General features: G+C 39.0%; 1 protein-coding gene and 1 pseudogene across 3 annotated transcripts in view; both read right to left on the bottom strand.

Moving 5' to 3' along the window:
• The window catches only part of SLC25A13 (solute carrier family 25 member 13), a 185,258-nt gene that overhangs the window by 89,800 nt on the left and 68,218 nt on the right, over positions 1–27,240 (bottom strand). For all 3 annotated transcript variants that reach the window (XM_055307442.1, XM_055307441.1, XM_055307443.1), the window contains 2 exons: positions 24,843–24,958; positions 715–854 (listed from right to left, as the gene is read on the bottom strand). In XM_055307442.1, coding sequence (XP_055163417.1) covers positions 715–854; positions 24,843–24,958 — 256 coding nt within the window. The remainder of the gene's footprint in view (positions 1–714; positions 855–24,842; positions 24,959–27,240) is intronic.
• On the bottom strand, positions 10,164–11,095 carry LOC129498190 (40S ribosomal protein S2-like; annotated as a pseudogene).

Raw genomic sequence — 27,240 nt, forward strand, 5'->3', positions numbered from 1 at the left:
AGTGACCCAACGATATGATCATAATGGAGCGAGGGTGGTGATGAGAGAAAGGCAGGAGGGACGGGCCAAGGAAGGTGCACCCCAGAAATGTAAACAATCGAGTTTAACCCTGGATACAGGCAGCAGGTGCTCTGAGAACAGTGTGTTTTCAAACATGGGTGCACATGATAAGCGTTCTCAAACGTGGGTGCACATGATAAACGCCTGGAAACTTCACTATCCCAATGCCCACGCTCTCCCTGCCCACCTCCCCAGGCTAATCTTATCTCTAGAGGTGGGGGACCCGAAGAACATTTTTATAGTAACCCAGGCGATTTCAAACTGCAATCAAGTTGCAGGCCCAGTACCTTTGTCTATAAAAGGCCTTAATGGCCAGATGTTGATGCTGACACATCCATTTCTCAAGGGAAAACAAAATATTGGTAAATAGCAGTGGAATTAGTCCTGAGCCAAGAATCCAACCTCCAATTCTGTCCCCTCTGACTTATGTGACTTTTCAGCAAATCACTTGATTTCCTGGGGTCTCAATGCATATTCCTCTTCCACGTGAAGGGGTTCTACACAGTCTCTAAGAACCCATTTAACCATATAACCATATCGTGTTTACATACTAATAAAGAAATACTTCCAAATAGGATGGTTTTGCCAGGTTAGCAATTTTGAGGTATATCAGGACCCAGTTTTACTCCTTTACTCTTGAAGAGCGAGACCCACCAGTAAAAACTGAGTGAATTCTGCATATGTCAGGTGTCTTTTTCTTTCCTTTCCAAAATGTAGTTGCACAAATTCTGAATCCCAGTTAAATGGAATATGTTGATGAATTGTGGTCTGTCCAAATACTTGCTTAACATCCTCTGAAAAGAGAAAAGAAAGATTAAAACAAATCAGTTATATCCTCATATAAATCTGTTATTAAAAGGATATTGCTACTTTCTTCTTATAAAAAGTAATCCAACTTTAAAACCACACAGGTTATAAAACCATGGGAAAAATAAAAGCTGGAATCCTCATGCAATCAATCAAGAAACCAAAATTAATACTCCAACCAACAAAGAGAAAAAAAAAATCAAGAAGTCACAGATACACACACGCATACACAAAAGCCTAAAAGGCAGTAGAAAACCCTACCAAAATAATAATCTAAATCTAGTATCATCATCTCACATGTTTTAACAAATGCTATTTTCTAAACAGGATATATGGGATGCCTGGGTTGGCTCAGCGGTTAAGCGTCTGCCTTTGGCTCAGGGTGTAATCCTGGGGTCCTGGGATCGAGTCCCACATCGGGCTTGCTGCATAGAGCCTGCTTCTCCCTCTGCCTGTGTCTCTGCCTCTCTCTCTGTGTCTCTCTCATGAATAAATAAAATCTTAAGAAAAATTAAATAAAATAAATAAATGGGATATAATTCAATCTTTAGTGGCAGGAAACATACATATGGAAACACATATAGCACTATGGAGGTTTAAATATAGTCCTTTATCAAGTTATTAAAAAGTTCTTAACGATTTAATGATATTGGTTCTCCCAACCCAAAAGCATGGAATATTTTTCCATTTGTTTGTGTCATCTTCGAGTGATGTAAGTCAGAGAAAGAGAAATACCATGTGATTTCACTCGTGTGGAATTTAAGAAATGATGGTGACATATGGTGACATTTATAATGGTGAGTACTGAATATATATAGAATTGTTGGATCATTATGTTGTACACCTAAAACTAACATAACACTGCTAAATACATTTCAATTAAAAAAATGTCACTGAGGATTAAGAAATCAGGTTTATCATGAAGCATATATTCAAACAGCAACAAGATTCTACTTAAGCTTTAAAAAGTTCCACTAGTAATCAACTGACACTTTAAGACAACAGTGATGGGGAAGAAGAACCCACAGCCCAGTTCTTCAACTAGACACTGCACACTTTTGGCTTGACAGAAGTTCTCAGAGGATCGCATTTTAGATGGGCACCAAATGTACTAGTACCAATCCTTTACCTCTTTTGAGCCTCTACTACAAAACTGTAAGAAACCTGACTTTTCTAAAGCTTCACATTTCTATTTACAAGTCTCCCCCTCCCAACAAAAGTGTATGTTTTGAGGGCACAGGGACACAAATTATTTTATTAATGAATTTTGTCCTGACCTTCGCTTCTTTAAATAGTTCTCATTTTTATGAACAAGTTGTGCCTGATACCTTGTTTTTCTTTTATCCCCTTTGAGTCTATTTAAAAAAAAAAAAAGAAAAGAAAAAGGAAGTTAGTCCTTTAGTTCTATAAAAGGAGTCAAAAACTTTGGCACAGGTTTCCATTGTTTCCCCCAAATTTCCTACTTCCATCCCATTATACCCACAAGTTTTTATTCCACACTTTTAATATTTCCAGAATATTTTTAAGTTTGGCCATGAAGAAACAGTTGTGCTGCCATCAGCATAAGGTTGGGTGTGTATCTGCACAAAGAAGGCAGTAAAAATCAGAACTACGCTGAGCATAAATTTTATAAAAGATGGCAGAAAATCTCAGGCTGGCCCTGACAAGGACAATAACATTAGAAGTTTTAAACTATAACCCTCAATTTCTTTGAACTCATTCTGTCTTACCCACTTTTAGGGAAAAAAAAGAGACAAAACATAAGGAAAACGGCAGTGAAACAAGAATTGGGATTTAAAAGGAAAAAATATGGAAAGATCCTCAGAGAGTGGGATAGTCGTTGATGAAATGAATTGAGCAGGAAGAGCAGGTTTCTTTACAGCTCTAAAACACCTGAGAAGAAATTTCTGAACTGAAATTCCAATGACTTGGCTTCAAATGTTACTACTGATGGACGAATACTGTGGAGGCCCTTACTGTGTAGGGCCATATTCTAATGGCTGTATGCAGAAGTCTTCAGTGGTTAAACGGATAGTGACCTAGAAAATGTGTAGCTCCTTTCCAATTCTAAATTTCCATACCTCTGCATGAAGCAGACCCCAAAGAGACTGAAGGAAGGCTCCCACAATCTTCTAACCTAGACCAATAAAGCATCTAGTGGGAAATGATGTTCAAATGACAAAGATGTGATCAAAAGAAAAAACACCACTTTTTACACAAGTAAAAATTTCATACCATAATAAAATGTAAACAAAAATGGTGTCCTAGCCATTTTTTTTTTGCCAAGTATGCTGGTAGGATACAGTTTTACATAATATCATGCTATAAATAATGAGGTCCTTCCTTTTTCTTGACCTCTCCTTCTATGTCCCACAGAAAGTAACAGACAGTAGTAACCAAATACTAGTGTATATAAAGCTATGGCACTTAGTATCCATTTTAGTATTTTTATGGTCTAAAACTGCAAATACATACAAATAAAATTAAAAGTTACTCAAAAATTCGTTAAAATTTAAAATGTGCCTCACCCTAACCTAATCAGTTTTCCTATAATTAACTAACATTTACTGCTTATTAGAGGCTCTGACTTGAATTCAAAACTGTGAACTCTGAACTCTTAAGTTGAGAGCCTTTGGCAACTATTCCATAGAGCTTCTCTCTCTTAGGAAACCTGCCTGAAGTACTGAAATCTAGTCACTCTAAAGTGTAGAGCTGTATGTGACCCCGAAGATGTAACTCTACAAACTGTCAATCCTACAGACCTGTACTATTACTAATAATCAGTTTTCAAGATATATTTACATAATATTTATGTAGATATGTGTCATAAGTGCACATATTGTGTATCTTTTCTTTCCACACAGATGATTAGCACGTTAAGAGCAAAGGCCTTTTTTTATATCTGATTCTCCCACCATGGCTGACTTGGTAGCCTTACAACTACCTACTAAATAGAATTTCAATGAGTTAGAAAAGGTTGACAGTCGTGCAACTGGTTAAAGACAGTGACATTAACACTCTGAGGACCATAGTTTCCACTTACCGAGAAGCTATTTCAACAATCATTTCCTAAGATTTCAGGGAAGTACATAAGAATCATCAGTCTTGCTTTTATTAAAGCCTTCAGCTCCACTTCTAGACTGATTCATGTCTTTCAGGGGGTTGAGGAATCTGTATTTTAATCAGCATAGCTAGTTTTTCTGATACAAGGGTCAAGGATCTCATTTTTAAAACATTGCCCTAAAAAATTATGGAAAAGTTAGATTTACTCCTTACTAGTGTTTAACTTCCCACTGAAACAGACAAAAATATGACAGGATGGAGGTAGGAAAGAGTCTGCAGTCCAGCGAATGTAATGCAATGATGTGTAAACACAGGCCACTTGTAGACATAAGAGGCCACATTGGATTCCACATTGTGCAATCCAGTGGATGACATCCAATTCATGTTCTATGTGGCTGCTGCTCCCTGGAGCTGAGCAGGTTACAAGTGATATGGCCCTGAAAATACAGTTCCATTACTAGTTCTCAGCTTTTCTGACATACTGGCTATGGTAAGAATACCAGTCCTCAGCTAGCTAGCTAACAACATGGAAGTAGCACAGCCTATTAGTACTGGACAAGCCATGTGAGGAGCAGAATGGTGGTAGAAGGCATGATGCTGTGTTGGTCTAATCCACAAAAAAGAACGGAACAGCAGATCCTGACAGTATACCACATTAAGTGCTAACCTGTAGGACTTATTCATAGCAAGGAAATAGAAGCTTCAGGAGTGAGGCACTTGCAAAAGAGAAAGAGGCATCTTAGAGAAGACAAAACATCGTTTGGGTCCTGAAGGTTGCCAAGGATTTATTCAGATAAACCTGTGATGGAGTTTCAGTGAAGAGCAACAGCATGGAGAAAAGTTCATTTCCTCTGAAGGGAATCAAGGGTCTGATCAGAATGCTTTGGACCAAAGCCACCCAGGGTCACTGAGACATGCTGGATCCTGCTCCAGGCAGTTACAGATGCTGGCCTCACTTTGCCAGCAGCAATTTTTTTTTTTTTTTAAACCCTAAGGACTTGATGTCACACTTATGGTGAAAAAAAGGATGTGGCAAGAAGAGCTGTTCATGGGACACTGCAGAGAAAAAGAAACAGAGGTTTTTATTTTTTAACCATTTGGTACAATTCCTACAAAATTTTACAGAGGTTTATGTACTCAAATATCGTTAAGACTGCCAAGCCATTCTACTGGACAAACCAGATGACTGAGCAAGAAGGGAGCAGGATTCTCCCTAAAGAGGAGGACTACCAGTATTTCTACTAGGTTTTCATCATGCATCAACTCTTTTAAAGAACTAAAATATCAAATTTTGTCACTCTGGAAAACTCATGCATTTTCTTCAGAAATACTGCATGGGTTCCCAAGTCCATGAATACTTCATCTTACTCTGAGAAGTCACTCTGGGGCATCTGTTTTCTGAAATGCTTGGTCTCTACACTTCCTGTCACTATGAACAGAAATATCTATGACTAAATAGTCACAATGGGTTCCTGGAAAGTGCCCCCTTCACTTTGGAAGACACTGTAATATCATCTCAGGTTAATATTCTTTTCTTCTTTTAGGAGGCATGAATAGTTTTCTCATTTAACATTTGATTGTTTAAGATTTCTCGATGCCTTGTAAGGCAATGAAAGGTAAGAATACTCTCCTATTTTACAGCTGGAAAATCAGAAACTAAAAACCAAAGCAATTTCCAAATTCTGCTCTGTACTCTGTTTCCCATGGGAAATTCCATGAGTTTTACCATAAAAGACTCCAGAAATCAACCTGAAAGCCATCCTATCACTAAACCTTTACCATTCCCTGGCCATTCCAAACCTAACTTGTATTCCTGAATGGGAAAGAGGAAACCCCAAATGTTCTAGGCTTTTTTTTTTTTTTAAAGATTTTATTTACTTATTCATGATAGACACAGAGAAAGAGAGAGAGGCAGAGGGAGAAGCAGGCTCCATGCAGGGAGCCCGATGTGGGACTCGATCCCCAGTCTCCAGGATCACGCCCTGGGCCAAAGGCAGGCGCTAAACCGCTGCGCCACCCAGGGATCCCCGTTCTAGGCTTTTTGATTACTGTTCATTGAACTGTTTATGTAACTATAACTCCTAACTCACAAACTGATGGCTTTTATATAAGCATCATATGCAGATTTATCACTAACTTAAAAAGAATGAGAAGAAGGTCTCTCCTAGTCTAAAACACAAGGCCTTAAAATTTAACTCCAGCTTGAGGTCAGATAGGCAAAGAAGCAAACTGAATTAGCACTGGAATAGGAATGAAGCACCACATTATATGTTTTGGGTATTTAAAGTCATACTTTTCTTAGCTCAGCCACTACTCCTGAAAGTAAAAACAAATTAGAATGCTTATCTCTTAAAGTATAATCATTGTTATTTCAGTCTGTGCCAATGTTTGGAAGGCCTACAATTCCCATAATATCACCAAATAATGGTGATATTATTTAAAGCAAGACTTCACCAAATAAGATCAAAGATCCTTTGAGTTTATTTGTGGGACTTTACTTTCCCCATAAATGTTTCCAGCTTAAAAAGTCTACTGTACTTTTTGAAAGATTATAAAAAGACAATTGTTGGCAATTGTTTGTGGCAACTATTTCTTTCCTAAATATAACCTCAAAAAGTCAACTAATTTCTCCTAAGTTAATAAATTTCCCAGGTTACAGAGTATGGTTATAGTAGAAAAAGTTGTAAATTTTAAAAGCTGGGTCATAGACACCATGATGCTATTTATAAAAAGTCCTAAGGAATCCACTAAAAAGCTATTAGATTAATAAATGAATCCAGCAAGGTAAAAGGATACAAGATCAATATACAAAAATCAACTGCATTTCTAGATACCAAAAGTAATCAACCCAAAAATGAACTTAAGAAAATAATGCCACTTACAATAGCCTCAAAAAGAATAAGCTACTTAAGGATAAGTGTAACAAAAAAAAAACAAAAAAACAAAAAAAAAAAGGATAAGTGTAACAAAAGACATGCAAAAGCTATACCCCAAAAACTACGAAACACTGTTTACAGAAATTAAAAAATAAATGGAAAGAAATTCCAGGTTCATAGACTGGAAGACTTAACATTGTTAGAATGGCAATATGTGATATACAGATTCAGTGTACTCCCTATCAAAATTCTAGCTGGCTTCTTTGCAGAAATGGACATATTGATCCTAAAATTCATATGGAAATATAAGGGACCTAGAATAGCCAAAACAATCTCGAAAAAGAACAAAGTTGTATTTTAAATTTGCTACAAAGCTACAGTAATCAAGACTGCATGGTAGTGGTATAATAACAGACATACAGACAAATGGAATAGAATTGAAAGTCAAGAAATAAACACATTTTAAGTCATTTGCTTTAATAAGAATGACACTTCAATAAAGAAAAATTAGTCTTTTCAACAAATTGTTCTGGGACAAGTGGATATCCACATGCAAAAGAAAGAAATTAGAACCCTACCTTACACTGTATACAAAAACTCCCTCAAATTAGAGCAAAGATCTAAGTGTAAGAGCTAAAATTGTGATGCTCTTACCGGAAAACACAGGCATAAATTTCTGTGACTTTGGATTAAGAATTTTTTTTAGATTATGACACATGCAACACATGAAAATAACACAGAAATAGATTCCATCAAAATTTAAAACTTTTGTCCTCCAAAGGACACCTTCAACAAAGTGAAAAGGCTGTCTACAAAATGGCAGGAAAATTTTGCAATTATGTATCTGATAAATAACTCTGGAATATGTTAAGAACTCTTGTAACTCAATAATAAAAGGACAAATTATCCAGTTTTTAAAATAGGCAAAGGGGATGTCTGGGTGGCTCAGTGGTTGAGTGTCTGCCTTCCGCCCAGGGTTTGATCCAGAGTCCTAAGATTGAGTCCCACATCAGGCTCCCTGCATGGAGTCTGCTCCTGCCTCTGCCTATGTCTCCGCCTCTTTCTGTGTCTCTCATGAATAAATAAATAAAATCTTTAAAAAAAAATGGGCAAAGGATTTGAATAGATATTTCTCTCAAAGATGACATACAAATGGCCAATAAACACATGACAAGGTGCCCAACATCATTAGCCATCAAGGAAATGAAAACCAAAACCACAATGAGATAACCACTTCATCCCCATTAAGAACAAGCACTGGTGAGAATATGAAGAAATAAAAACCCTCATACACTGCTGGTGGGGATGTAAAACCATGTAGTCTCTTTGGAAAATCATTTGGCAGTTGTTTAGGAAGTTAAACATAGTTACCAAATGCCCCCAAAATTCCATCCCTAAGTATATAGTCAAGAGAAATGAAAACATATGTTCACACAAAAACTTGTATATAAATGTTCATGGTAAAAACACAAAAACAAAAACAAAACATAAATATTCATGGTAGCATTATTCGTAATAGCCAAAGAGTGAAAAAAAAATCCAAATATCCATTAACTAAAGGATGGATAAGCAAAATGTGGTATGTCTATAGGAACATGATATTATTTATCAATAAAAAGAGTACTGTTACATGCTATATCATCAATGAACCCTGAGAATATACTAAGAAGCCTGTCTGTAAGGGCTACATATTGTATGATACCATTTATGTGAAATGCCCAGAGACACAAAGTAGATTACTGGTTGCCTAAGACTGGGGACAAGGAGAAAATGGGAAGGAGAGTAAGGATTGCTAAGGTATAAGGAGATAAACATGTCCTTGGGGTGACGAAATGTCCTAAAATGGACTGTGGGGATGGTTGCACAAGTCTGTGAATATACTAAAAACCACTGAATTATACACCTTAAGTAGGTGCATTTTATCTCAATAAAACTGTTTTTTTTTTAAAAAAAAAAAACCCAGGACTGTCAGATCTGCCTCTTACTAATGAGTGATATTAAGCAAATTACTAACTCTGACTCAATTCTCTCTGTAAAATGGGAATAAAATATCTATTTTACAGTGTTGTTCTGGAGCTAAGTGTGTTTAGCACAATGTTCTAAACATAGTAGGTAACCATCAAAATGGTAAAACCCCAAAATCTATAGTCTTAATTATAGTGAAAATTGTTATCTGGGAATCAAATATTTACAAATGATACCAAAAAAATCAAGCACAGTGTGATGTGGAAACATCACAGTTTATACATTTCTCAAAAAACAATAATTTTCCTCAAATACTTAAAATCCATCCTTCTCTTAGCTCATATATTAAAACTTCGAATGAAAAGTGATAAAAAATTTAGTAATTTTCCATTATGTTTCTGAAAGTATGAAATTAAGAAAGATTAAGAACCTCCACTCTTAACTTTGAAGATCTTTCAGATACTAGAAATATTTAATTGGCAAATTACTTGCACATGCCATTAAGTGGTTAGACTGAATTTGTTTTTACAAATTCTATGGGCTCTTATTCCTTATCCTCCACCACACTATAATCTGAAATCATCAAGGTCTTCACTTATGCAAATTTTAACTTTCTGGGTTTTTGTTTCCATACAGAGTAACTAAATTAATGCAGTTTAATTTCCAAAAGATTCACTTTTTGAAGCTGCAAATCAACGAAAACAAGTTTCCCATTCAAATAAAAAAGGTTCATCAAGCTACATTATTTTAAACACTGAACCATAATCTCACTCATGGATCCTAAAAATTTCATTAATACAATAAATACAAAAAGGATGTTTCTGTTAAACCCCAAAGTAATCCCTCTGTGAGGCAGAGAGAGTTGTCAAACGACCCACACTTCATCTCTGAGCAGCTTCACTGGTGCTTTTTCTAACGTGTGCTAAATCCTCAAAGAAAGTTGTGGTTTCGCTCTAAGGGAAATAATATCCCACCCTGCTGATATGGTTAACAACAGCTTATATGGCCATCCTCTTTTAAGCAGAGAGCAGAAGACAAATGGTTGAATTGGTAAGTTAAATAACATAATGGAGTGAGTGGATGCAGACCTATCTCTACTGCCACAGCTCCAATATCAAGGCTGCCATTTCAAACCCTTTCGACAAGTGCCTTTTTATATTAATCACAGTTAAGGGTCTGAAGAGGAAAGAAGTATTCTGGCTACCATTCACATTCGCTCAAGAAAGTTCTAAGGGGAAAGTGGGTGCCATTAAAAGAGAATAAGTAGAGAGTACGTACTTCACACATACAGCCCTTCTCATTAAAATTGAGTTCTCTGTAAGCCCCCATAAACTTTTTATTATTATTATTCTGAACATGTAGGTGGTGAGAAGTATCTTTTTTTTTTTTAACAAGCTTTAATTCACTTTTATTTTTCTTGTATAAAACTATGTGGTAGCCACAGCTGGAACCTGGGTCCTCTGCACGGAGACTCTGGTGTGGGTCTTTACAAGATGGTCAGTGAATTCCTGATAGGGAGACTTGGTGAACACAGTCTCTTTCCAGAGATCAGGGGTGAGATAGCTGTAGGTCTTGGAGATCGCATCAAAAGTAGCCTTGGCAAAGTTCCCCAGGGTGGCAGTGCAGCCCCTGGCCGAAGTGTAGCAGTCGTCAATACCAGCCATCATCCGTAGCTTTTTGGGCACAGGGGCTGAGACAATGCCAGTGCCTCTGGGGGCAGGGATGAGACGCACCAGCACAGAACCACAGCGACCAGTCACCTTGCATGGGACAGTGTGGGGCTTGCCGATCTTGTTCCCCCAGTAGCCTCTTCGCACGGGGACGATGGAAAGCTTGGCCAGGATGATGGCCCCACGGATGGCAGTGGCTACCTCCATGGAGCACTTGACGCCCAGATCCACGTGTCCGTTGTAATCTCTGATGGCAACAAATGCCTTGAACCTGGTCCGCTGGCCAGCACGGGTCTGCTTTTGCACGGGCATGATTTTCAAGACCCCATCCTTGAGGGACGCCCCCAAGAAGAAGTCAATGATCTAAGATTCCTTGATGGGCAGAGAAAACAGATAGATCTCCTCCAGGGACTTGATCTTCATGTCCTTGACCAGGCGGCCCAGCTTGGTGACGGGGATCCACTCCTTGTCCTCCGCCTTGCCTCCGCGAGCTCCGCGGTCCCGGCCCCGGCCCCGACCCCGGCCACCGCCACGCCCGCGGCCCTGGATGCCGCTGCCGAAGCCTCCGCGGAAGCCGCCGCGGCCTCCCATTCCGGGGCCCCCAGGGTCTCCAGTGTCTCCGGGCCCTCCCGCAGCACTGGTGTCATTCGCCATTTGGTGTTCTCTCGGAGAAGCAGCAGCAGTATCTTTCAAAAAATAATCACACATGCACACTGCACACACACACACACCCAGACAAGCTGGGCTGCATATTATACCAAAGACATACATATATGGTGTTGGCGTAGGTAAAAATGAGAGCTAATTTGCAACCTTTTCAATTCTGTACTTAGAAAGGTATGGTACCATTCTGATGAAGTCATGGGCATCCTAGAAAAAAAAAATCATCCCTCTTACAGTGTGAAGACAAAGTTGTAGTTCCTGCAAAACCAGTCCCTTCCCACCCACCCACCCCCGTCTGGGCTTCTTTCCATATCCATGAAAGAAAGCCATAAACTACACCAGCCATTGTTCAACTGGAGTGAAAACGGCATTCCCCTGGAGAGCTTGTTTAAAACAAATGTCCATACCCACACCCTAAGATTTTAACTTAGCAGACCTGAGAGGGAGCCAAGGAGTCCACAGTGGTAATAAACACCACCATACCGTTAACAAGGAAAACTCACAGTCTGCCTTATTAGTAAGAATCTTTCCTATTAAAAAAAAAAAAAAGAAGAATCTTTCCTATTCTAAAATCTGATGGATCTATATATCCTCAAGATTACTACACAGCTCAACTCATCATAGGATAAAGGTTGGTTGGTTCACAAAAATTTTAAGAAGGGTTAAAGGCTGGCAAATACCTAGCACTCGATATTAATCTTCTGTCATATGCATTACCTATATCAACAGTGAAAAGTCAACTGAGATGTTTTCAATCTACACGCAAGAGAAGCTGTTTTCGATTGGATAGAATAAACCACTAGCAGTCTTTCATAATATCAAAAGTAGGTTCGTTAAAATGATGTTTGGAGGCATAGAGCAGACTGTGGTCACTCTCCAGATGTATAAGCTTGCTTTAATCCTCTGTTGTATTAATTATTGTTAACTTTCTTCACCACCAGAGAAGAACACAACCAAAAACTTCCAACTCTTTGAAATTTTTTAAAGCAGTACACAGAATTCCTAATTCATTCTCTAAATGCAAGTATAATATATCTATATTGTTTAAAAAAACAATTTCCTAAGCTAGTTTCCTTAGACGGATGTTATCAAAAATAATTTTCTTCCAAAAGCATTAACATACATTTAACCCTACTGAAATGCTTCAAGAGCAGATGTACTACAAATGTACACCCACAGTGATCCCATATTAGTATAAAACTGTTTTATTTCAATTAAAATGTCTAACTATCCACCCCCAACTCATACCTAAACTGTAATTTTCTCTGAGAACTTCCAATATGTTCTTGATTTTGTTTCCTTTATCAACCTATCAGTGCAAAAACTGCCTTGCAACTGTTGGAAGAAATCAGTCATTAGCAGCAAGATTACAGCAAATTTTCCAATTTAGAAAAACTGTATTTTTATCTCTCCCTCATACTCAAAAGAATAATGGTATAATTTTACTATTTTTAAGTGAGCAGTACAGTTTAAAATAGTCAAATTTTCCCAGTGCTCCAAGTTTTAGGATTTACTGTTAGCTTTCTATTCTCCACACCTTCTACCCTATTCACAGGTCCTCTTCTCTCTTCACCTGGCCCACATGTGCATGCATGCACACACACGTGCACACACATCCACGCAAACGACAGGGGCAGGAACCCTCAGTCAGCCTCTCCACACTGACAGTCTTCTAAAGAATGGTTAACCTTCAGGCAGTTGTTAACTAAGGAGTGGCTTCACAGGGTTATTGTGATTTACTCTCCAATTGACATCCTTCCACCTTCTCAACAGGCCTTTTCCCCCCTCCCTATTTTTAAAATGGAGTGATGAAGTAGCAAAAAGTACAATATTTTAGCCATTTGAGCATGGACGATTCTCAAATTATCCCACCGACTGGAAGTGCTCCCTGATACTACTATCTTTCAAAATTGAAGCCATTATGGTCAATCGTGCAAATCCGTATTTAGCTTTTCGTAAATAGTGGATTTTTGACCCAATGAACTGGAACAGCTTCTGAACAGTCTCTGGGATCTCAGACAAGACATTCAGGCATGCCACAATTCTTATCAATGTGGAGGTTATTTGCTTTCAAGATTCACACTGTTCTTATCCAATATTCTTAGTCTCTACTGGAATGTGTATAAGAAAATGGACTTTAGTCCCAAATAATATAAAACTAAAATCTACTATAGGGCAGTAAGTTTCTTTCACCAAAATAACTCATCATTTTTGTGAAACACCAAAATCATAACTTCCCCCAGATAATGCTCTTTTCAACTCTTCACCAATTTTCACCCTCATTTATCTTTTCAATATTTCACTTTCTAAGAGTCCTTACAAAAATAACAATAAATAATCTTCCCAATGAGTTTAAAATACTACAGCTAAAGTTCTGTTCCTCTAGCTTTTTATATTTATTATTAAATTTGAGTGCGTACCTTCAAAACTTATTTCCATAATTTTAACTCTCATCATTTTCTGTAATCCGAGTCAAAATAACTGAAGCACTCTGTTTCCGCATAGTTCAACATGTCATCTAGCCTGCCTGTTTCCCAGAGGATGCCAACTCCACTTTCATCACAGCAGGTGTTTCTGGACAAAATCTAACCGTGAACCCAGAAATGGCCCCTCCATACGCCACCATCCCTGTCAGAGAATTAACTAGAGATGAGCTTGAGATATTGCTTCATTAGTTCTGTAGATTGTGATTGGATCTCACACACAAAAGAAAGGTCCCGTTCAAGTCAGTTTGACAAAGTTAAATAGATTTGTTTTTCTGTAGGAATTTTCAGAGCTTTAGTAAATTACAAATTTTAGGGCTTTATGACTGTCAAGTAGGAGAATCTTTTTTCACATAACGCTTACTGACATACAAAGGAAACATCATTACTCTAAGGTACCCACACCTGCAATATCAGTTGATACCAAGGATTAAAAGGCCAAGAGACTACGGCAGTATCCAGTAAAAGAGCAAGATCGGACTCCAGGTCAACTGACAGAGCTGAAAGCAGCAAGCTAGTCAAAGCTTCCCAAACATGGCACAGAGTGTAGAATATTTCACAACTGAACTTTTTATCAGCAAGAGAAGTCTTAAATAAGATGTAGGTCTACTTATTCAAATGTCCCTCTACAGACAGCAGTTCTTACCTTTTGGCAGATCATTGACCTCTTTGAAATCTGCTAAATGCAAATGCTCATTTAGACAAAAAATTATTGACAACTGTGGGTATTTGTGGAATCCCTGACACTTATCCAGAACCCCAGAGTCAAGAAGTCCTGTCTTTCAAGAATTCCTGTCTTTAAAGTTCAGTTAAAGACTGCAGACTCCCACGCACATCACTACCACAAAGATAATGAAACTGGGCGCTTATATTCACATACTAAGAATAACCAAAACTGCATTATAAAACAGTTTTTGAAATTTATTCACGTAATGAAAAGATAAGTTAAAGGAAGAGAAAAGCATGTAATGGCATCATTATACAACTAAAAATTTTAGAATTTCAACCTAAGTAAGTGCTATGGTATAGAACATACTCTGAATTTTCAGGAGGTCCAACTGTGACATTCACTGGACAAATATTTAGGTCATCTACTACTATTGAGCCAGGCTATTCCTGTTGCCTACAGCAAATTCAACAACTGAAGAACAAGCAGAGGATAGGAACAGTTCATGTTAAATTAGCATCATTAAGAGGTCCAGCATTGGTGGGTGCACTAAATATGTTAGATTAATAGTTTCATTACCACCACCCCTCAAGCTCACTCTTTCTCAAGCTTAGTAAGGAAAATGTTTTGTTTTCCCAGCATCCTCAAATAAGAAACATGGGAAAATCAAAGGGTTTGGGAAACCACCCCTCACGATGTGTCTACACCACACCTTCAAACCCTAATCTTCACTTCATCTACTCACATAATGAGACTGGGTCACCTGCCTGCTCCACAGAGGTATTGGAAAAGCCCACACAATGATCACAGGCATGCCTGCCTCTGGCTGTGCCCCACTCCAATTAATACAAGAAAATCCATCTTTTCCAAGCATCATTTCAATCTGGTCCCTGTCCTCTGAAGAGCCTGCGGGACTTCCAATTGCCTCTCCTATTAAATAAAAACTGCTCAGGAGCCTGGGGTAAGTGCTCCATCATTTGGTGCCCATGGCTCTCAAGTTGCACATTTCAGGCAAGGGCTTCCTCTAACACCTTCAACCTATACAAAGACCTATTTCCCCACTCCCCACCACTCCATGACCCTCCCCGCCCCCCCCCCCCCGACTTCTACTCACATCAAAAGATATAGCTTCCTTGGTGAGACCATGTCAAATGCACTTCAACCAATTACCTGGACATCTGTGTCACCAAGGCAACTTTCTGTGTATACCGACAACTCTAATCCAGGTATGTTCTTCCTTGTAATTACTTCCCACTACAGCCATATAACAAATTCCTAACTGGTGCACTTGTTTACTGTTCTTTACTTCTTCATGAAAGATTACTAACTCTGATAAAGACTGGAACTACTATGGATTAGTTGGCACCTATCTTCATTAAGAAGGAAGGTCCCGCCTCACCACCAGAGGGAGGCAGCAGGACATGGTAAACAACACACACTTGGGAGTCATCAGGCTGCTACCCTGGCTGTACCACAGCAACTTCATGATTGTGGGCAAGTTACTTAAACTCCCCGCGGCCATTTCCTTGTCAGAAAAATGGGAATTATATAGTATAGATCTCCTAGGTTGTCAGAATTAAATAATAAATTACATAGAAAGCCCTTAGCCCAGAGGCAAGTATGTAATACGTGATCAATAAACTTAAAGATAAAAATGACAGGTACTTACCTTCTCTCAAGAGAGTATGTAAAACCGTAGGTCTTTGGAGCAGAACAAGCTTAGTAATTACTATCCCATCCTTCTTCCTTTCCTGTAATCCCCCTCTCTCTTTTTACCCCACAGCAAAGTCACATATGATTCACTCTCAGGTGGGTCCAGAGATACAAGTCCAGTCTAGGCCCCCATTATTCCCTGCCTAGACTGTTGTAGCACCTCCCAAGCGATCATCACCACCAGATTCTGACAGTTCCACGTTCCTGCCATTCACAGTCCATGCATCACCTGGGTGTTTGCAGACACTCTTCTAGGGCTGCTTATATAACCTCTATCCCTCCTACTCACTTACCTTGCTTTACATTACAGAGAGTCTATCCTGACATCATCTGGTTTTTATTTACTTTCTCCCTAAAGTGTAAGCTCCCTGAAGATCTTATTATCTTCACTGCTGAATCTCCAGTCTTACAACATAGTTAGATCCAAGAGATATCCCTATCTTTACTAATTCTTTTGCCTCTACTAATTAAATGGCTTCACCACTATTTGCTGGTAACTATCAAATTTTTTTTTCTTTTACAGATTTTATTTATTTATTCATGACAGACACACACAGAGAGAGAGAGAGAGAGGCAGAGACATAGGCAGAGGGAGAAGCAGGCTCCATGCAGGAAGCCTGATGTGGGACCCGATCCCAGGACTTGGGGATCATGCCCTGAGCCAAAGGCAGACACTCAATTGCTGAGCCACCCAGGCGTCCCAACTATCAAATTTCTATCTCCCAAATTCTACTACTCATATATTTAAGTACCTATTTGATAACCTCATTTACACTTCCAATAGGCATCAAACTAACATATCGAAAAGTGAGCTCCTGTTTTCTGCTTCCTCTCTTTCACAGCCCACATCTAAACCATCAGAGAACCCTGCTGATTTTCTCTTCAAAATACCCCTAACATAGTAGAAAGGGAGGTGGGCGGGGGGTTGGGGTGACTGGGTGATAGGCATTGAGAGGGGGCACTTGGCGGGATGAGCACTGGGTGTTATGCTAAATGTTGGCAAATTGAATTCCAATAAAAAATTTTTTTAAAAAAATACCCCTAACCTCATTCAGGTCCAAGCCACCATGATCATTCACCTGGATTACTGCCATAGCTTTCTAAGTGGTCCCTCTGTTTCTATTCTGTTCCTTCTATGACCTATTCTCAACATAGTACTAGAATGATCTGGTTAAAACACAGACTAGATCATTTCATTCCTCTGCTTTAAAAAAAAATATTCCTGCAATGGTTTCCCAGTTAACTTACCATCAAAGTCCAAGACCTAACCTTGATCTAAAGGGTCTTACTTCATCAGATTCGTTACTTCTGTGAGCTTTTTTCCCAGTAGGCTCTCCTTGAATCATTCAATTCACACAGGTCCTCCTTAGGTCCTAGCCTTTGAACCTAGACAAGAGCTATTGGTTTTGCCTAGGACAGTCTCTTTCCTTCCTCCATCTCTCTATCTATATGATCAATTCCCCTACCTCTTTTTTCCCCCCTACCTCTTTCATATCTGTGCTCAAAAGTCACTTTCTCAATAAAGCCAACTAAACCATACTGTGCATAGAGGAGTTTGTTCTTTGTTTCATAGCTCATTGTACTCACCCAAATATCATCAGAACATCAGAACATATCCCCACTCTATTAAGTGTCTTACTCCCTAGTATTAATATCATCAACTTATACATGTTCCTGCTAATACGTTGGTGGGCAGGTTGGAAAACTGTTCCAATGAACCACCAACCATTTTTGTAAGTGAAGTTTTATTGGAAGATAGCCATACCTATCATTTGCATACTGTCCATAGGAACAGCAGAGTTGACTAGTTAGTTATCAGAGAACCTAAGGCTGACAAAACTCAAAATATTCACTATCTGGTCCTTTACAGAAAAAGTTTGCTGCCCCTGATCTAGCATAAAAGTAATGCTTTAAAAAGGGGGAAAATCATGTTGATACTAAAAAAAAATGTACATTTTAAAGAGATAAGGCCTTAAATATTAATTGAAATTTTTATAAATATATCCTCACCTAATGATGTAGATTTATAATATATTTTTTAAATATTTTACGTATTTATTCATGAGAGGCACATTAAGAGAGAGAGAGAGAGAGAGAGAGAGAGAGAGAGAGAGAGGCAGAGACACAGGCAGAGGGAGAAGCAGGCTCCATGCAGGGAGTCCGACGTGGGACTCGATCCTGGGACTCCAGGATCACGCCCTGGGCCAAAGGCAGGCACTAAACCGCTGGGTCACCAGGGCTGCCCTAGATATATAATATAATGTAACTTTATTCATTATTTCTTTCCTTTGGTTAAAATGACTAGACCATAAACGAATATATCTCCTCTTTCCTCTTCCTTTTTGCTTGCTTTCCACCATGATTTATTTTCTTTTGTACAGCCTTCTCTCCCACTATATTAATCAAAATTTTATAGTATCAATGATGTTTAAATTCACAGTATTCTAAAGTTTCTCTCCATTTACTATATTCAATGTGTTAGCATAATATAAATCTATTAAAAGATTCATGAATATTTTTAAAAATTATGTTTACTCTTCAGCTCAAAGGTAAAATATAGCTCATGTTCCTGTTACCCACCTTCTGAGAGGTTTAGCACTAATTCCTATTGGCAACAGACCTACCTATAAAATGGCAGACAGACCTATACTAGCATCTTTAGATGACAATCACATACATAGATCACATATGTATGTGATCACATATGTATCTTTTCTCTTTCAAAATTTGTAGTCTCCACCAACTTTTATTTAACAAATAATGGTGGAACAGGCAGACTAACATTACTAAATAAGTTTTTATTTAGGGGCATCTGGGCGGCTCAGTCAATTAAGCATCTGACTTCAGCTCAGGTCATGATTTTAGAATCTGGGACTAAGTCCTGCATGAGGCTCTGTGCTCAGCGGGGAGTCTGCTTGTCCCTCTCCTTCTGTCCCTCCCCTAGTTCATGCATGTGTGCACAAGCTCTCTCTCAAATAAATAAAATATTTTCATGAATAAAAGAGCTTTTATTTAAATACTTCAAAAAAACCTTACAGTAGTCAAAAATTTATACACATATAGATATATGTAAACTTACTAAAAACATTCAATGCAATAGCATTCAAAATCTCAGCAGGATTTTTTTAAATTTTATCCATTTATTCATGAGAAACAGAGAGAGAGAGAGAGAGAGAGAGAGAGGCAGAGACACAGGCAAAGGGAGAAGCAGGCTCCATGCAGGGAGCCTGATGTGGGACTCGATCCCGGGTCTCCAGGATCACTCCCTGGGCCAAAGACAGGCGCTAAACCTCTGAGCCACCCAGGGATCCCTCAGCAGGATTTTTGTAAAAACAACTTTTTCTAAAATTGTTCCAATAGTTCAAAAGACTAGGAACAGCCAAAATAATCTGAAATAGATAAAGTTGGAGGATTCATCTGAAACCAAGACTTATTATAAAGCTGTAGTGATTAAGAGAGTATAGCAATGGTGCAGACAGACAATTACAGAAGGATAGAGTTCAGAAACAGACCCACAAGTGATTTATGATCATTATAGCAACATAAGGCAATAAAAGAAAGAGTTATCCTTTCAATAAATAGTGCTGGGAAACTAGATATCCATGGAGTCTGGAGAGGAATCTTGACCCCCACAACATGTAAAAGTAAAACAGAAAAACACAAACATGTTCTAAAAAGACTGAAAATCTAAATTTGAAAGGAAAAAAAAAAACTTCTGGAAGATTATACGGAGATTATCTTTGCGACCTTGTGATAAGCAAAGACTTATGAAACAGGACACAGAAAGCAGTATCTATAAAAGAAAATGCTGATAATTTGTACTACATTAAAATTAAGAACTTATGTTCTTTAGGGCTCTATTGAGTAAGTGGAAGTGGAAGTCACAGACTGAAGATATCAGAGATATACAACCAATAAACGCACTGCATCTAGAAAAATGGCACGCCACTAAAGAAGATATGCAAATGGCCAGTAAGTATTTTTTTAGGGTTGCACAACTGATCAGTCATCAGGGAAATGCAAACTAAAGCTACATAATGAGGAATCATTAATATAAAAATGACTGGTAATACCAAGTGGTAGCAAAGGCATGGAATAAACAAAAACTCTCATACACTGACAGCATAAAGGCACTGGTACAAGTGCTCTGGAAAACTGGCAATATCTATGGAAGTTCAACATACATGTTTTTCATGACTCAGCAGTTCTACTCCTAGAAATGGCCCCACACCCACATCTCAGGTGTTATATAAAGCAATGTTCAAAGCACATGATTTGCAGCTACCAAAACTGGAAGTGTACAAATGTCTACCAATGGTATGATGAATAAGCAAATTAAGATAAAGTCATATGATGGAATAGTATACAACAAAGAAAAAGAACTAAAAATAGACATAAACATGGCTGAATCTCACAAAGTTTGAGCAGAAGTCAGAATGAAATGGTACATTCTGTATCTTTCCATTTCTATCAAGTTTAAAAAAAAAACAAATCCAGTTAACAGTGATAGATGTCAGCTGTTAGCACTGGGCCTGGGGGACAATAACTGGAAAGGAGCCCATGGAGTGCTGGCACTGTTCTCCTTCTGATTTGGATGGTGACCAAACAAGTATATATACTGTGCAAAAGCTCATCAAGATGTACACTTGTGATTTGTGCATTCTTCTGTATGTATGTTATGTTTATATAAAGTATACTTCAAAAATTTTAAAGTAAAAGTTCACTATCATATATAAAATAGGCTAAAGATGAAACTAAAAAATAGAACAAAGTATTTTTTATCCACACATACAGAACTGCAAATTGTTAACTAGAATTTTCTTCTTATACTGATCTCCTGTTACACACCTGTTGACATCTCAAAATGCACTTAGAAATATCAGGTATCAAAACAAGAAAACATGGTGAGAACAAAATACTGGAGATACATTTTTCCTCCAAGGAAACAGGTGAACGTAATGAACTAGGTATCAAGGGAACAAAATTGGCCTAATCAAGATCTTTTCATTGTAGCAAACACAGGAGTTATCTAGACTTGAAAACATAATAAAAATAAACAAGGTCTCAGAGAAAACAGGGCAAGCCATCACCGAAATGTGACACTTGATTATCTGCCCCTCACACAACCTGATTTTTGTTTGGTATGTCCCAGATTCAGTGTTAGCGGGAACATGAATACTGCTGGCTTGTTAACAAATAGTGGTGCTTACTAAGCTTACTCAAGCCTGCTTCAAACAAGCCTTCATGCAGAAATCCACTACGTGTACACATGAAGAGTGTGACTGCTCTCCTCTGGATAGAATGCAAGGCCAGGAGACATGGGGAAACGAGGCTACTTTCCTGCTTGCCTATAGCCTATGGGAAGCCTCCAGATACACCTCTGTATCCCATGAAATCATGCTCTCCTCATAACCACAACAGACTGAGCTAATCTGGGTGGTAAAAAATACAGCCCCTTCTCTCTTACCTCTTCATGCTCACCCCTCCCAGAGATGCACACCTGGGCAACCTTCTGAAATACAAAAGGGTCATTCTTGAGTGAAGGGTTTACAAGGAGCCATGGATGTAACCAGAGGTAGGAGCCTCAGTGCCTATATCCTAAAAAGCCTCACGTGGATAGGCAGCTGGGTCACAGATCGGGATTCTTTTAATTCTGTGGGTTTATGAGACCAAGATTGACTAAGTTAAGTCCTCTTTTCTGCCCAATTCAATTTTTTAAAAAACTTCTCCAGCCCCATCATGAGTTTCCTTGAAAACATACTTATTGCTAGCTTCTTCTAAAGATATCTGCTGTTGAAATACTCCGTAAGTCACCACATCCCCCATATGATTTTGTTTACTGGGTAAAAGCCTATTGTACACAGCACTCACCTCTCCTGGATGATTCTACCTTATGAAAAATGTTAAAAGTCAGCTATTATTTTGCAATTAATGATTATTTGGGTATCTTCTTTGTAGCATGTGTATCCCTTTCACGTTAATCCCAAATAGGGATGAATAGGTCAGAAAAGCCCAAGAAGGCTACACTGTATGACGCCCCACCATGGGTGAGGACCCCATCAGCTGATCATAAAAACATACAGGACATGCCCTGTTTATGTTCTGTGAGACGGGAGGTTCTGGAACAAATTGCCTGTGGAGGGCAAGGTAGTGGGAGAGGAACTCTACTTCTATAAGTTATGTGCAACTGGTGGTGTAATCAGAAATTTAACTCCTAGGAAACCATGATTTCTTATTTCAATCTCTTATGCCTTCGGAGATGGGATAGTATTCAACACAGAACAGATGGTAAGCAAATTACTGGCTAACTGGCCAGTGGTTAAACTGCAAGGTAGAAGTGCAGGGCTTCCTAAAAAACAAGGGGGGTGGGGGGGGGAAGAAGAAGAATAAAGAAAATCCTCCTTTGTTCTCAGGTATTTTCTCTTAGTAATATTTTTAGAGAGGCCTTTGTTCTCCAGACAGCATCTTTATATGCAGTGTTATCTTTTAACCCTTACATAGGCCTGTAAGGTAGATTATCATTACCCTCATTTTATAGATGAGGAAACCAAGGCTCATAAGGTGGAGATGATTTGCCCATCGACAAAGAAACAGACACATAATGCTCATACTACCCTTGTTACACCTCACAGATGACTCCCTCTCCTGCATCCTGCTTCTTCACCTGTTCTTTTCTTCTGCTCACATGAACACATGCCCCTCCCTGCACTGGGGACAGTCTCCTGTTTCCTTTCCTCCACCAGACAGGTTGTGTGTCTGTATTGGTATATTGGTACCACCACTACCCTTAACAGCTTCACGCTCAGGATGTAAGGAAAACACGTGCAGGCCATTTCTCAGTGCCCCCATTTCCACACCAGTGCTCTTACACCCCTGCCTCCAGACGTGCTAAAGGAAGGAGGAAGGCATGAGTGATTGCAGTTGCCAAACTCACTCAGATGCATAGGTGTTCCTCTGTAAATCCAAGGAAACCCTGTCATAATATATTCAACAAACTGTCTTCTACTGGTAAATTAACGCCACCATGAGCTAGCTGCTCATTCATTACTTGAAAATTTCAATGGGGATATTTTTTTTATTGGTGTTCCACTGAAAAGCTGTGGCTACAGTGACAATAAGAGGAATCAGGTGACGTAAATGGAAAAAACTAGTTGTTCTAGGGATTTTTAAATATGAAATAATCCTTATGAAGTGCTAATGGAAAGCATCTGAGCTTCTACACAGTACAAAACAAAACCAGGCATATGTACATGTTTTGCCTTTGTCCTGGTTGATCCAGCCTTAAATAACTGTCATGTCAAACGAACAGGGAGGAATGGGTGTAGAAGGGGGAAGGCTTCTAGAATAAGTCTATTATACTGCCTTACCTATACTTTATGTAGCTATTATCTTCATTTCAAAGGAAAATGAAGACCTGGGATGACAATTAACTTGCTTAGACGCAAAAGAGGCCAAGAGATCGAAGTAGCCAAGTCTCTCCAATTCCAGTACTCCTCCAGAATGGATGGTACTCTTATCTGTATTTTCCTCCTATCTATACATTTCTCACAATCCATAAAGTAATACAAGCCCAAGAAATATAAACAAATTGGAAACTATGCATAAAGACATTTAAAATGGGCACCTTGGGACGCCTGGATGGCTCAGTGGTTAAGCGGCTGCCTTCAGCTCAGGACATGATCCTGGGGTCCTAGGATTGAGTTCTGAGTCAGGCTCCCCATGGGTAACCTGCTTCTCCCTCTGCCTATGTCTCTGCCTCTCTCTGTGTCTCTTCTCATGGATAAATAAAATATTCAAAACAGAACAAAAAAATGGACACCTTAGCCATCTCCCCTGAATCAATAATCCATAAGCCCAAAAGGGCTCCAGGCTCCAAAGTTCTTTATGCTATCTACAGCAGGTTCACATGCACAACATACACTGGATACTACACGGTCTGAGGAAAATGTGGTACTTTCTGTCAAATCTATCTTCAGTATAAAAAAGTTTATTTCTACACTTTTAAAAACTTCAGTAAGCAGTCATTTTTAAGAAAGAACCTACCCCGCCCTACCACTTCCTTTCTCCTAATACTAATAAGGCTTCTGGGTTTTCTGCAGCTTTGCAGTTAATCCCTGTGAAGCTGGTTCTGTCTTTTCAAAATAAAGAAGGTGGCAGCACAGCAGGGACCACCAACCCAGCCAAGGGGGCATGTACCATGCTTTAAAGACTGAGGTTCTTCTAAACCCTAAACTCCTATCTTATGCAGAACCTTTGCACTCAAGCTACCCAATGGGGACAAGGTAAAGACTCAAAGTACTGTGTGCACAGGTCCCTTCTGTTCTTAGGCAGTCTATTAATGTCTTCATCCTCTCAGTGGGAATCACCAGTGATTTTGAAGGAAATAAACAGAAGTCCTGCCTAGCTCACCTGGTCTATGATTCTGGAAAAGTCATGTGCAACCTCTCTCCCCTTAAAACTAAACCAGAGTGTAAAAACTAAGCCAGAAACCTATTTTTTCCAATAGAAAGATATTTGAACTGGAGCCCCAAAACATGGGAATACCTTTGTTAAAAGGGATATGTTTAAGTTCTTTTTTTTTTTTTTTTTTTTTTTTTTTTTTATTTTATGATAGTCACACAGAGAGAGAGAAAGAGGCAGAGACATAGGCAGAGGGAGAAGCAGGCTCCATGCACCGGGAGCCTGACGTGGGATTCGATCCGGGGTCTCCAGAATCGCGCCCTGGGCCAAAGGCAGGCGCCAAACCGCTGCGCCACCCAGGGATCCCGATATGTTTAAGTTCTTAAAAGTTTCCCCATACACTTCATTCCTGGGGCCAAAAAACACTCACACCAGTCTGCACTTCCTTAGGTGCACACATACTCATACCCCTTACCAAAAGTAACTTCTCCTTTGCCAGCTTTGTCAAACAGTTGAAAGGCCACCATGAACAAAGCATCCGGGGCACAAAGGACAGATTCAAATGCTACGAATTCTTGAAAGGATATTAACCTGCAACATAGAACAAGCACAAAGCATATAATCAGTAGCTTGTGGAAAATAAAAGCACATGTAAGTATATGCTAAGAATAAAACGTCACTGTCAAAAAATTACGTTCAAACCTAAAAACATTTATAAACACTTAGCATTTCCTTTCACATATAGTGGACTGAAATAACAATGAACAGAATCTAAAGAACATGACAGGTTTCAAATATAACTGTTTTAGCCAGCACGACATTTTTGTTTCAGGCATTATCATTAGATTCTAGAATTAAAGCTTAGATATTTTAGATTAAGATGTGATTGTGTAGCAGCAAAACAGAGCAACTTTGTCAGTCATTAATATCTTTATACACCATGTAAAAATGGTTCACAGAGACTCTTTTACTGCTGTTATCTACATGTGGATTCAACTAGGGGTAATATTGGGAGCAGTAGTTGAATACAAATAGACATGAAATGTAATGCCAAGGAACTTCTAGTCTGATAAAGCAGATAACACTAGTCTAGAACTAGAAACAGTATACAGCCTTGATAGGGACCTATCGTAAGACAGAGACAAATACGGTGAGAACAGAATTCTGGTAGGAAATCAAAGAAAGCTATGTAGCAGAAATGAAACGTCAGCTGGGTATTGAAAAATGAGTGAAATTCAGGTATATAGTAATGGGCATAAAAAGACAGGCACTCTAGTCAAGGGGGGTTCTTGCAGAAAGGCAGATGCAAAAAAGCTAGGGCACATACAAGGGAAATGGTGAGGAACGGATTTTGTCTGCGCAGCAGAGCACATAAAGGAAAACACTGTGAAATGAGATTAGAAGTATAAGACCAGGGATGGGCATGAAAACAAAAAAAGGAGCCTGGTTTTTCTTCTCTAGGAAGTAAGGAGTGATTGAAAGTTTCTGAGCAAGGCCATGACATGATCAAATCTCGTTAAGAACAATACGACAAGTCACAGAGGCTTTGACTTCCAAGGAGGAAACAAATCCACAAAAGCTTTCCCAGAAATGTTCTATGCCACTATTCTGTATTTAAAACGTTCAAATATTTCAATGATATACTGAAATAGTCCAAGTCTCTGGAGGATATAGAGGGAGGAAGAAGAGTGTTTTCCTATGTTTCTCAAAACACTTAATTACTTCTAAACATCTCATAAGAGAGATCACATTTTATTCAAAGTGTTACACAGTTAACTCTTTCCTAGGATGTCATAAGCATCATAATAATGTCACATAAAGAAGGAAAATTCCATGGTGTGTTCAATATACTATCTCTGTCATTCACCATCCAAACCAGATCCTTCCAAATGCATGGGAACATTCGGGAACAGGAACAGCACGTTTTACAGAAATATGCTTGCCCAGAATGTATTTTCTACCATTCAGTGTGTCTCACTGAGAGTCTATGTACAAGTGAGACTGGGGTAGGTAGGAATGGGAAGGGAAGCAAAGCTGAGCCAAACATTCTTAGAGGGTCTCCAAGGAGCTTACAACCTGTTCAGGTAGCATGAAGTCCCGTGCATATGCACCCACCAGAAGAATTGAGGGCCAAAGGTAAATGAAGAAATAAAGTGTTAAGGGGGCACAACAGGAGTGATTTATTCTGCCTACAAAAACTGGGATATGCTTCATGGAGGTGTGGCATTTAAAGAAGACATTTTAAAGTTGAGAAGATCTTAAAGATCATCTACTTCAGCCTCCTCATTTTAACTTTTGAGAAAACTAGAAGTTAATGACTTATGTGAAGGTGAAGCAACCAGCTTCTAGCATTCTGACCTGAACACCAGGTGTCCTGGTTTCCATCTGACTGAGACAGACTCCAGCTGAGATGGGAAGACGGTGAGAAGAACAAAGTACAGAGAGAGGACATTCCACACTGTGGGGAAAAAGCAGAGCGAAACACAGAGGTGACAACATATGGGGTGTGCTGTGCTTAAGGAAGGATGCAGGTGTTGCTGACCCTGCATCTAACAGGTTGTGAGGGGTGGAGAGTGGCTTGAACTGTAATGCCACCTATGAAAGACCTTAAAGGCCAAGTTATAAAATCTTGACTTCTCTGCAAACAGTGAGAAGTCACTGAAGGTTCTGGGTGGATGTTAACAAGTATCAGGTTTAGATCTTTACCTTAGAAAAGGAACTGGTGTGGAAGATGAAAGGCAAGATACGGAAACATTGTGAGAGTGAGGGCCAGCAGGGATCTAAGCTAAAGCTACCACAGCAGGACTGGAGAGAGAGGAAAGGCTAGAGACACAACTGAAGCAGAAATGACAGAACTTAGTAAAGATGGATAT

The sequence above is a fragment of the Nyctereutes procyonoides genome, unplaced genomic scaffold (genome assembly GCF_905146905.1).
Source record: "Nyctereutes procyonoides isolate TBG_1078 unplaced genomic scaffold, NYPRO_anot_genome, whole genome shotgun sequence".
NCBI classification, from domain to species: Eukaryota; Metazoa; Chordata; class Mammalia; order Carnivora; family Canidae; genus Nyctereutes; species Nyctereutes procyonoides.